Raw genomic sequence first — 13,347 nt, 5'->3', positions numbered from 1 at the left:
GTCGGATCAGTTCGCTCTCCGCGCCCCCGCTGCCAGCTCACACCTTGGCCACTCTGCGCCAGATCCGCAGGTACAGGCCCAACACTGTCGAAGCCCTGGTGTCAAAGTGTTCTAGATCAGCAGACAAGTGCAGTCAATGGCCCTTAACCCTGGACGGTGTGTGCTGATGATGAGTAACAGGGAGGAAAATATTACTGTTAATAAAACAACGCAGTCTTGATTGGGGGGAGGGATGGTTTGCAAATGTTTCCTGGCAAGTTGTCCTCCATTTCATTTAGATGAGCCATTGCAGGCTTCGGAGGGCAGCAGATGCCTGGGCTAGTTTCAGTAACCAGACAAAGACAGGCAGGGAATGCTGGGACTTGTTGTTTGGACCGGGCTTCACAGTGGCGTAGGGAGATTTATACAAGTAACTTCAGCACAGACACAGGTTTGATGTTGACGTTAGAGGCTCAACTGCTTGTATCTTTCTATCTCAGAACAAAATGAGTAAAAACGTAGAAAGCCTGCAAACGGTGTGGAGCAGGCCGTAGGACAGCCGACTCTCCAGTTGTATGTAATGCTCGCGTGTGGTAGGGAGTGGGATGCCAGCCATGACACTCTCTTAACTGTGGTCCCTTCTCTACCCGGTACCCTTTCTGCTTTCTACCTGTCTAAATAACTAAATAAATATTTCAATGAATAAATAAATAAAAGAAGGCTGAATGTCTAGCTCTCCTTAAAAAAAAGTTACACTGGAATTGTCCTCCAGAAAAGGTCCTAAATCAAATGATATGCAGGGGATCACTGCCTCAAGAAACTCCTCCTGACAACCACGATGAAACTTCTCCAAGTGGAAATGAAACGAACAGTGTTACTGCTGTCACACTGTAGAGGGCCTGGGCCCATTAAGGACACAATGCAGCAGTGTGTCAACTCTAACTCTAACCAAATTCGCTCCATTTAAACCATAACCACAGCTACAGAAATGGCAGACGGGCAGACCTCAATCCCTTCTCAGATTTCATCAACATGATTTCACAACATTTGAGAAAAGTGGACCCCGTGGTTCTGCTTCTTAGGTTTTATTCTTGCTGGTGCGCTAGCAGGCACAACGGGTCTCTATGAGAAACATGCAGAAGGGGGGGGGGGGGGGGGGGGGGGGGGGGGGAGAAGCGTTTCGCCGTCTGTGACTGTGACGTACGTCGGGTTGAATGAGTACGTTCATCCACGGGCGAGATCTTAAAAACGCTACGAGCGAGGATTAGATCGGGGGGGCCTCCAGGGCTCTCCGGTATCAACGCCAGCAAAAGATCCACTGTGAAAGCAAACACGGCCCATTAAAAACCCACAAGGCTGGAAATTACTTTCTAAGATTGACCACTAACCCCCACCCCTTCATTTCTAGGAAACATCGCATACTTTCAAATAGAAATGTTTACGCTGCTATTTGCAGAAAATAGTCGCCAAATTCTTCAGTATTTACCGCTCCGTGTTCGGCTTTTTAGCGGCCATCTAAGGTGAACAAAATATAGCCCAACTTCAGACTGTCAAAAGACAAATACAAATACTGAAGAATATAACAATAAAACTATATTTTCAATAAACTAAAGACATAAATCATATCAGCACAATGAAACAAAAGAATTCACGCTCTCATAATTCAAGAATTATGAGAGACTGATTTAACATATTTTGTTAAGACATGGGTGTCAAGTTGATTTATATCATAGATTCCTACCAGTTATAATGAAATACATAAGTCCCATGTTTCTCCACAAAACACTTGAAATAAATGATAAAACCTAATTGTTTCAGTTCTTTACTTGAGAAATATGACACTTTCAGAAATAAGCCTTTTTTTAAATCATGAACTTTCTGAAAATAAGGGCAAACCATTTTTTCTTCTCCTATTCATTTTTATTTGAAAAGGTTTGTGAACTGGCAAACTACATTTTTAAAAGAGCTTGGAGAAACCTTGTCACATTCAGTGAAATTATTATACAACTGACATTAAATGATAGGGAGATGCCATACAAATAGTATGTATGAAATGTATGGCAAAATTATTGTAGTATTGAATATTTTTGCCACTACAGATACATCAAAACTGGATTCTGAAAAGAGAAAAATATGAATTCCAGTGCATGCTGGAACTTCCTATTACCAGTGCAAAAAAAAACAAAAAAAACCCTGCAACTGAAAATGGAAAGTAGGACCTAGGAACATCTGAAATATTCAAACGTTAATGAGACCCTACAGCAGGTACAGCCAGCAAAGGCTAACACGGACTGTCAGCCTCTTTTGTGTCCTACACCGGCATTAGCAGTGATGACTCGAACCCGACAGGAAAAACTGTAGAGCTCTGCAAAAGCTGCTGAACAGGTCTGACTCCCATCGGAGCAGAAAAGCCTTAAGCTTGTGTACTGACACGGTTCCATAAAAGACCAAAAACAGTTTAGAAAGCTGCGCACAAGACAGATCCCTGTAGCAGGAGAACAATTTCACAGCAGGGATTTACTCAGCACTTCTCCATTTACTTTCGTGATGTGGACTGAAATCGGAAAACCAGAAACCATTTTGAGATTTCACATTTCTCATTCTAGGAAAATATTCATTATAATAAATCACACTGTTGATTAGAGTTCAGCTGATTCTAATTGGATACTGTGGAAATGCAATTATATAGCCAGACCTTTATGATTTTCTCAAAACGGAACTTAGTAGTTTAGCAAGCATGTTTTCTGAGGCCTGTCGCTAACTTCATCATAACAACGCTATGATTAGCCTGTGTGGTGAAGGCACGGAAATACCATCGCCAGAGCAGAAACACTGGGATGACTGTGGTTGCGTGCGCATTCAATAGCGGGACCGTTACCAGGAGCTCGTCCATGCTGGTCTGACATTTCTCCAGATTGATTCGCTTGATGGCCACCTTCTCCTTCCTGGGCAAGCAGTACGCCGCCTGGACAACGGCCGTGGCTCCACTCCCTGAAACCAGAGAACGAAGAGCTGAGGACGTGATGCCGCTAGGAGCATATTTTCATCCGAATTATAGAGATGAAAACAAACACAGACCAAAAAACAGTACAAACATTTACAGCTCTCCCGAAGTAGGCTGAACGTGTAGTTTTTTTAATTTTTTTTTGGGGGGGGGGGGGGCGGGGTGAAAGGTGGCTGGAGGTTAATGGTAAATATTTACAAAGGCAGCTGCAACATAAATTTGTGGGACAGGACAGGAAACTATTGTATTGCCAGTTGAACACTGCTGTATATACAGTATAAATTAATCGCCCAATTGGTTTGTATGGACGACTATGTTCCCTTTGTTATTTTGGTTATCAATTGCAGGTAACAACGCATTCTGGCAATTATGGAAAATGTGATGTCTTCAGTTGTTCCACCAGTAAGTGTGGTAATGGTCACTGCAAGCAAAACTTGAGACCATGTGTACATGGTGACCTCACTTTCCATACATTTTGAATTCACACTTGTTCCTCATTGTGTAGACAGGGCAACTGAGGAAATGTAGAGTCAATAAAGCCATACACTTCAAAGTGCACTCAACTGATGTTAGCTTTATTCACCTATTTTATGTATCATATGCCTTCTGGCATTAGGAGAACAATTTCACAGATAAACATTCACTTCACAGCAGACAAGGTTCCATAGTGATATTTATTTGCAGCTACTTGGTGCAGTAATACCTCTAGTCTTATTGTAGCGTGCAAAACTTCAAGTAATAATTCAACTGTGTCCTCAAAGCCTTGTTGTATACATAAATAATTGCCACAGGATTATAGGACTCTACTATTCTGTCTGGAGTATGCTGAGTTTGTTCATCTTTCAGGGCTGCCCTAATTCCACCTATGAGTGAAGTATTTTAATTAATTACATCCCTGTTCTGTAATACCCAAGACAAAACATATGGTTTTGCAACCTGGCCGGTCTGTCTAGTCAATGTGGTTCCTATCAAGGCATTCTGTTATGACACTCCATTCAGGTATCTAAAATGCGAGCAGGAGCCCAGTGTGAAGCATCCAGAGAGAAGCAGGGATGAGTGCCTAACAAGGCCTGGCTACTTCAGGTCAACTGCCTTGAAGGACTATGCCACCTTGATGCCTCTCTGCGAAATCTGTGCCAGCTCTGCACCAGCCTATCTGAGAAAGGGGTGAATCAGAGGTCTGGAGCTGCAGTATGTGTCAGCACGCATCACGGCCCACAAATCTTGCGGCTCACGGCCAAGCGCTCCAGCTGTTCACTTATTTATCCACCCCAGATGCCCCGACCGTGCAAGAAGTGGCAAACGCAGACCACTCCCCAGTCTGGTGTGGTGCCATGTAATCTTTGGCTGCCATGCTAAACCTGCCTTCTGCGAGGCGCTTTCCCCGTCTTTCGGCCCAGTGGTGCTATACCCAGTTAGTCTAACCATCTCAAATGCATCTGCCTCTGCAGACTGGACGGGCCCGGCCAAAGGAAGACCATGTCCAGAAATCCCCGGCTAACAAGGAAGAACATGACAGCAGACTACAAATCCCAGATCTCCCTCTTTCTCACCATGCCCTCACCATGCCTCTCAACATTCTTCTGAGGATGACAGTCACTGACTGCAGAGGGAATTTTGCAGATGACGATGAAAACTTGTACAAAAAGATAAAGCTGACCTTTAAAGGCATTGTGCTACGTTTCTGTGAAACATTTCTGAATCTCTCCCCCCTATTCATTAAATTAGAGCCATGTGTCTACCATCACATCATATTTGAAGGGCACAAATCTGCACTTCTAAAACCGACACTCTTCATCCAGTAAGAATAAGTGTTTTCAACTGTCAGTTTTGTTTTAGTAAACTAGGGGTCATGAAAAATGGGCCTGCATGTCAAATGCAGTGCACAGCCTACTGGTCAGCATTAGATCTGGTAATGCCAGTCTTAGCTTCTCTTCTCCGCAGTGTTGGCCTCTCAGAAGACATGAATGTCACTGCATTGGCCAGTGGCCCGTTCAACCAAAAGTGACCAGGCAATTTGCTGAGAATGCACCTACAGTATAATTAGGCTAAGTCAATGCAGATCTCGCAAGCAAAGTTCTCACTAGGACGAGCCGTTGTTTTGAAAGTAATAAAATTTTTGCAATGAAATGTGTAAGGCATATCTTAGATGCACTTTCATGCAACTGTAAGGTATTATCTGAAGATTCTCTGAAGTAAAACATTAAAAAGGGATAAAAATGATTTTAAGTGTCACCATATAGCCTATCTGTCAATTCTTGACAGTCTCTGGGCACTGGAAATCATGAGTTGGCCTTGGCCTCATCTTCTTTTTGATTTGCAGATCAGGAGTGAGATGCAAGAGCAAGAAAAAAAGAGCAAAACATCCCTCGTTGTGACTGTCCATCTATTCCCAGTAGCTTGTTATGATGACTGGAACCTTTTAATATATAGGCTACTGCAAGCCATGTACAAGGTAGCAGGGATCAACAGATTCAGCCTATCCTTACCTCAAAAGGCTAGTTTCTCCAAAACAATGCTAAACTGTGCACTAGAAAATAGGACAATAGAATTTCAAATGAAAGAAAAAAATAAAAATAATAATGACAATTGCTTTCTGCAATTGCTAACAGCACAGCTTAAGACATTCACCAGTTTCAATGAACACTTTGTAAATGGTCCACCACCCAGCCTGAGGTTTTAAAATGCAAGGGCAGTAAAATAGTTTTGAATCCATGTTAGCATAGGAAAATTCAGCTAGGATTATTACTGCAAACATTATCAAGAGAGGGTTCAGTGTAGAACATAACTCTGGGACATATGGAATTATCTACTGCATCTGCTATTGTACTGAGCCTTGTTTTATTTCCTCTTATCCAGCTATTATTTCCCATGGCAGAAATAATTCAGCGGCCTGAAATGCAAATTACTGAATTCTGCTTTAATCAATTCTGCAGTCCCAGAGAACATATTCTGAATATAAATTAGGTTCAATATACTATAACAATACAAAATGGCCGAGGCCACACAGGGCACGATTATTAGAATCAACTTATGTCAGGTATTAAATGATAAATTAACCCAAAAACAATTTTTTAAAATTTACTGCAGATGATAATGCAAAAACACCCAGAGCATGACACATTTAACACCGACTTTATACGACAGATCTTCTAAAATTTTGACAAATTACTGCTAATTATCTCTGATCCAGTTTAGCACAAAAAGTACATGGACTTTGCCATTCGTACTCTCTGCAACTTGTCACCTTTTCCAATTGTTAAGAATGAAGAAAGTGAAAGCTGCAGACATAGTTCACTCAAATATTCCTCACATGTATTTGTAACAGAAAGAAAAGACAAATGCTTGAACTCCCAACAGCTCAACTATCATTTGATTCTGGTCAAAATAACAATGGCCAATCAGACAATAGCAGTGGCTTGATTTTCTGGCCGGCCAGTGGCATTATTGTGTGAGCTCGCCTCCTCAGAGGCCGGAGAATGTGGCCCTTCATGAACTGCTGTCTGTTTGCGTTTCCTGCCCCCGCAGGCCAAGCCCTCCTCACAGAGATGTCAGGAGGCCTTCCTCCACATGCTCGCACACATTCCGCCCGTCGCTCCGAGGGGCTGTCCTACGAGAAGCGCTGCACGTGGCTAAACATAAGAGCAGCCCCCAGCTACCTCGCAGCCCCCGCACTCTGCTACGTTACAGAATTTACTACGGCATGTGAAAGAAAATTACAACTACCTCCGCTGCCACCGCAATTTGTGAATGGTTCAACCGTTGGCAATAGTTAGCCAAGTATCCAAAGGCTGCCTTGGTGTTATTTTGACTCTCATGACTGATCATGCAAAGGAAAAAAACGTACCATCGTTTTTCAAATTCCTTTCAAAGCAGGTAGGAGCTGTGGCGATTTCTGTACGCTGGTAACTAGTTCAAGCGCAATTATTGTTGGCCAATTATCGTATTTCAGTAGGCTTAAAGCTAACTGAAATAATCTAAGGATTTCTAGTCTCTATCTTCTCTAACTTCATCCAGTGTGCTCAGATGCTCACCATAATGGAAATGCAGAGGCTTTCATAAAAACAAGACATCCTCCCCTGGGAACTTCCTCAAACAATGGTTGTGCTGAACATGCTAAGTAAGATAGGCTCCATTGCACACCGACCATCCAGCATGAACTCAAAGTTTGTTGATGATAGACCACTAACTAAGGGGAAAAACATCAAAGTTCAGACTCAAAGTTGTAATTTTTCAAAGGATATTTTAATGTTGGAGTGCTTACATTTAACTCTTATTATTTAATTACTTCATTATTTATTTATTTAAACAATATATTATATTTCATTAACATCCAGATTTCTCCATAAACATTTAAACATCAATTTATACAAATTATTTTACATATAAAAGCAGAATATTATTACGCTACTTAATATTATTCTACTTTAAAATTAAAATCAGACATGAGATCACAGATATGATCAAAAGAGAGATCATTGGTGATGGATACAAACTTGGATGGACAGAGAATTTATCTTCTCGAACATCCATCCCTGGAGGGGAATCATGAGAACCAACATTACTATAGATATACAATTATACATGAGTTTACCAGAAGTAGAAAATCTCGCCATTGCTATGACAGATCATGGCAGTCTCACATACTCTGAACTTTCTGCATGTTATCTGTTGTACTGAATACAACATGTTATTTGAACTTTTAATAGCAGTAGCAACACTTGACTAATAGTTTAAGTTGCATGCAGTAATTACATTGGACTTCTGCCAAGACAATCTCAGGTAGATGGTAAGGAAAGACTTACACATGAAAGATTTTGTGTGACAAACAGAGAAGAAATACTTGGTGGCAAGTAAACCATTATCTCTATTGTTTACTGTTTACCGTTTGCACTATGTTTATGTTATGTCTGTTATGCTTTTATTGCACTATGTTTATCTTATTTTATTTATCTATTTTATGTTCACTGTTATGCACCACCTGACCAAAACAAATTCCTTGTATGTGTAAACCTACTTGGCAATAAAACCTGATTCTGATTCTGATTCTGATTCTGATCTCACACATTTATTGACAGCTTAATCATTTTCCTGCCATTGAAAATATATTTATCACTGGCATGCTTGAATTATGAAGACAGATTTACAGTGAGTGCAGGACTGCTTTTAGCATGACAGCACCAACACCACACCAGTATAGCAGCGGAAAACCCCTTTAAGATGTCAGCCTCAGTGCTGATGAAATGTCAGGACTGTAACCTGAGCAAAAGTAGTCACAGAAAAAAGGCCCTATTGCCATTTAACATGTAGCCTACTGCAGATGAGGACTGGAAGAATCTTGTAGGTCTGTATTAAGTTCTAAAGAGAAAATTGCACAATATTTTACTCTTTCTTTCTTTCTTTTGCTCCAATAGGAGGATATCAGATTTGGAATTCCTAAGTCTGGGAGCAGGGGCCTAACAATAGAGAGGATTTAAGATCTACAGAAAGTCTGTAGCCAAAGTCATAAAATGCAACTATAAGCAAAACTCCCTATTTAAGCTCCTACTTGAGTTATCAAATAATGTCTCTCCTAATATAAAACAAAGGATCTGACAAATTGATTGTATTCTGTGTAGGACAGCAGGCTGAAGAGACCAATCGTTTTGTTAGTTTTGACATGGTGAATTTACAGCAGAGGGAGTTGAATCTTACACCATAGTTCCCCAAAGGATTAGTACGTCTCTTCTTTTAAAGAGATAATGTTTTCACTTGGAGTGCGTTAGGAAATCCATGCAGCTTTATCCTCCCATAGGTTGTTGGCCATGAGTGGCGAGGGAGGCAGGTTCTAATGGCCGTGGCTATTGCTGTTCAGTCAAACCCCAGCTCTACGAAACAGTAAATCAGAACCGTGTCACTTATCTGGACAGGAGACCATGTGACCATATAAGCCCACATACATCATATGTAACAAGCAGTTATCAATCATCTGAAAAATATCATAAACCTAATAAATACAGGATTTCATTCAAATGACCAAGGTTGCTGGAACCCGTTTGAAAAGGCACAAGCTATGGATGTCATAGATGAGAAGGTGTGGTGTAGCTCCAGGGCAGAACAGTGGACCCAGGCATACAGCAGAGGGGTATGTGCTTAATCCAATTTTTCCCAGCAGCCCAGAGCTAACTCCACCCCTCTGGATCAAGCCTGGGCAGAAGACAAATCATTACTTGAAGGCTCTTTCTCTCCAGCAACAAAGGCAACCAAACTATTGGCGGAAAAGCACAATAGCTACTGTTAAAAACCTGCTAAACCTATCTTCCAATCAGAAAATATGCTTTGTTGTTGCTTAACTGCAATATAATGTTTAGATGCCAAAACGTCACTTAGTGACAGAGATAGCATCACCGGACAGCAAGAGGCCAAAGTGTGCATTTAATGTCACATAGGCCTGTAAATTTGGATTTGTATAGTGTTATTTTTGGGATTATCCTAGTCATGTTATTTTTGGTTTCCTTTATCTCACAAAAAAAATTCCTAATGGTATAGGCCTACTTTTAAAAAAAATGCTATAGCCATGCCATAGGATCTTTGTTAATAGAGGTCTAAGCTTTTCTCATGTTTTACCAATTTCCTGGCCCAACTGGGGCATAGTGAAATCAAAGTAACTGGGCCCTTTTTCTAACGTCTTACCACAAGATAAAGCATTCATATTCATATTCAAATGTTCACTTTCTTCCTGTTCCTCTACAGCCTCTGCAGTAGTCATAATTTAGCATACAATGCTAGAGCACTGCCAGCTGCAAACTATTGTTCCGCTTGATTGGATGAAGGCTGTAATGAAGAATACCAGAAATTGTCTTACCCTCCTCCTTTTCTGTAGTTACCTTAAAGAGCCTGTGCAAGCACTTCTTATAAAGTTATCATTAAACCATAAGAAAAATGTGCTGCATGTAGCCTCTATAGGCTACCGTTTTCAAGATTATAAACATTTCTGAACAGGACAATTAGGGCATTGGTGTAGCATGCTCCTTCGTCAATAGATATTAACCTTTTATAGATGTCACACCCTGAGTTCTGTTGTGTCTACAAAATAACCAAGTGTATTTAAATATAAGCAAAAAAACAAAAACATTTTCCAAATAATCTAATGAACATTCAACTGCATGCACATTGTTAATAAATCTCACATTATATTGTGAACAAATGCCAAATTTGTATATCCAATTCTAAGATTTAATTTTTCAAGGAATATGTCATGCAAATAGGTCATACTGTAGCGTAATTTCCCAAATGGAGAAAAAAACCAGAGATAGCATCGAATAGCTAAATCTTTCTTCTAGTAATTCTCTGGACAAATGCGAGTATTGTGCAAGGATTATATCTGTATCATTTTTTATTTAATTTAAGTAACAAATTTAAAGAACGCGAAAATGGGTCCACAGCTTCCTAAAATTACAATTTGAGGATGCTTGAGGATGCTCAAGGAAGCGATGAGTATGCTACTTGCCGGATGTAGGAATCAAACCCTGGCCAGCCAATGGTGTGATATTACCACATAGCCAAAAGCAATGTTCTGTATAGGTCTTCCTAAGAACGTCACACTGTCTTCCAGTCGTAATCGCTCACTAACGTTCCGAAACTTGAAAGAAAAAAAAAACATATATGATGTATTAACGTGAAATGATAGATCAAAGTTCACGTTAATGTCTCAAGTAGGCTGAACCCGTCCTCCACGAAATAAATTAATTGTGCTCTCTGGTATGCAACAGTAGCTGCAATTTCATTGGCTAGAAAAACAGAGCGGTTCCCTTTCCAGCATTGGAATTTACTTGTTAAAACACTCACATAAAAAAAATACTGCGAACTATGAAGGTCTAGCCAATTTCTCCGTTAAACGTAGGGCCCATATCTTCTCTGAAATCTCAATGGAGCACTACCCAACTTTGACGCTAAGCTATGAATAAGCTATATATGGTGTAGATGTACACATGACAGCCTTGAGTGTGAAGCACGTAGCGTTAGCCAAGAGACAAACTCGGTGACGACAGTCACTTGCTCTAGATCTCGCGTATTCGTACCATTCTAACTTCAGAAGAGCTTGATACCGGTTTAGCTTCCTGATGACACCAATGAATGCATAATGCTATTCATCTATTATATGCGCTTGCTAGACTATTGGTTTGCTTACGATTAAAGATGCTGGCAGAACATGCTATGATATATCATTCAGCTAACCTAAGTTTGCGAGCCAGCCACCAACCAACTCTGTTTCATTGGTGCAGATAGAGTTCCAAGACGTAGCCTATGACTGCAGTATTAACAAGTGTCTAACGTACATTTTTACTGATTTATTGATCAGCAATACACAAATGCATAAAACTACGATAAAAAGAAAACGCGTGTTTTGCGTGCGTACCTAACAAGCTTACATACAGTTTAGGCAACTGACTAGCCAACTAAATATAGAGTGTATATCAATGTGCAAGCTGGCAAGCTAACGTAAAAGTGCCGAACGTTAGTTAGCTGACGTTATCTACCTAACTACTGACCAGTCAGCCCACGTTTGAAAAAAATTCTGACTTGTCTTGATTCGTGGAGCGTTTTCATAACCCTTGACTCTCCAGCTATTCAACGATTCAATATTGCTACAATGTAGCTGCACTCACCAATCACCTCCTGTAGCTCATAATCATCTTTCTTGATGGACCAAGGTTGGGAGCTCTGGTCCTCCGACATGGCTGTAGTTTACGCTGAAGCCGTTGTAATGCAGACGATATTGAACCCCAAGATTGCAACGTATTTCTTTCCTTAAAATAAAATATGGTTATAATTCCAAGCGGGCCAGCAATGGTACTTCCCTTGCTTGCAATCTTCCACAGCTCACACTATCATTCCCAAACTTTGCCACTAGCTACAATCCCCGCCCCCTGCGTTCCTGTCGTAAGCTCAGGAGGTTTGTGAATAGTGGCCATCTTGAGTGTGGCAAATGTATCAATTCAGAAAACTGAGTTACAAAATAAACATTCATGTATTTTAAATATCAATGATTTGATTACCACCAGGTAGATTAGCATATTAGGCTCCTATTAATTCATTATTTAAAATGACAGGCGCGACGACTTTACAATTTCAGGATTCGTGGCGTTTGTTGAACTTCAAAAGTATTTTCTAATATAGCCTATATAAACAAATATGTAAAGTATAACGAGAAATTCGTAGTTATATAGCATGATGGTAAATAATCCGTTACATTGTTACGGAAGCTATACAAACCGCAAAACCGATGGCTGGTTATGGGTTCTATGTGAATATTCGAAATATTCTGTTTCGTGTGCGCTGATCCTCCTTATTGGTCAATGTCACTGAGAACTGGAGAGGGTGGGAGGGGCCAGGCAGTGAAGTACCCGGAAGTGCACATGCCGATTGCAAAAGCGTTTGCTGATTTGACAACTGAAGAAAACCTCATCGCTCAGTTTTTTATGATCATAATGTGTGTCAGTTAGTGAAACAATGATTGTTCCAGCGGTTTTAGGGTAATATACAATTCTAATACGTTTTTATCACAGAAATCTCATAGAGTACTCCAATCGGTCTATATGTAAATATCTATACCCCAGTGCTTCAGTGGCTCAGAATGCCATTGGTCAGCTACTCCACTGATGTAGGTGGGTGAAGTAGATTTCTTCTGGTATTGAACAGGTTGCATTTCATCATTAAACTCAAGGTGAATGTTTGTGAAATAACAAATTACAACAGGAAATTCTACTGCTAGGTAGTAATCATAAGTATGTCCCATTACTGGTAGGTTTTAAAGATTACTTGTATTAATTGTGAAATTGTTACACTTGGTACCTAAGTTTATCTCCTTATACTTGACATTTTTGCTCAAATCATCTTCAGAGCCCCTCGAGGGGGACCTGGAACCCAGATTGGGAACCACCGCCATATAACATGGTCTAAAAGTAGCGGAGCCCAGCTCATTACAGCCCATGCAGCTATATTTATGATAATTTCTGCTGGAATAGCCAAGTCATAAGGGATTCTGTAAATGCAAAAAATAATATGTCTAGAAGCAAAAGAGCTCATTTCACCCCCTCTTAGGCTGTGATGAGAATGTGCAGGCCACTGGTGAAGCATTGTTTTTAAGCAAGGACTAGCTTTGTGAAATTTGCTTTTGGTTATAATAACCCTTATTTCCATTTCCAGTTTTTGATGTTACAGAAGGATTGTTGTTAAAGAATAATGATAGAAAATTGGTTTTATTTATTTTTTTAAATAATAAGAATAAAAGATTTCACTATGCTGAAAATTGCACTGAAGAAAAAACACACTAAGGGCATTTTACAGAGGAAAATGTGCATCAGCTCCTCCTGAATTTGTCT

The 13,347-nt window shown here is 40.3% G+C and overlaps 1 protein-coding gene across 2 annotated transcripts in view; it reads right to left on the bottom strand.

Annotated features, from left to right (window-relative positions):
- Positions 1–12,278, bottom strand: part of oxsr1b (oxidative stress responsive kinase 1b) — a 69,147-nt gene extending 56,869 nt beyond the window's left edge. The window contains exons 1-2 of one of the 2 annotated variants that reach the window (XM_035415009.1): positions 11,632–12,278; positions 2,858–2,970 (exon numbers count right to left, since the gene is read on the bottom strand). In XM_035415009.1, the coding sequence (XP_035270900.1) occupies positions 2,858–2,970; positions 11,632–11,701 (183 nt within the window). In that variant the 5' untranslated portion in view covers positions 11,702–12,278. The remainder of the gene's footprint in view (positions 1–2,857; positions 2,971–11,631) is intronic. The other variant, XM_035415010.1, reaches the window with a different exon arrangement.
- Between the last annotated feature and the right edge of the window lie 1,069 nt (positions 12,279–13,347).

The sequence above is a fragment of the Anguilla anguilla genome, chromosome 4, assembly GCF_013347855.1.
Source record: "Anguilla anguilla isolate fAngAng1 chromosome 4, fAngAng1.pri, whole genome shotgun sequence".
Taxonomy (NCBI): domain Eukaryota; kingdom Metazoa; phylum Chordata; class Actinopteri; order Anguilliformes; family Anguillidae; genus Anguilla; species Anguilla anguilla.
The sequence above is the reverse complement of the archived record's forward strand: the minus strand, read 5'-3'. Positions and strand labels throughout refer to the sequence as shown.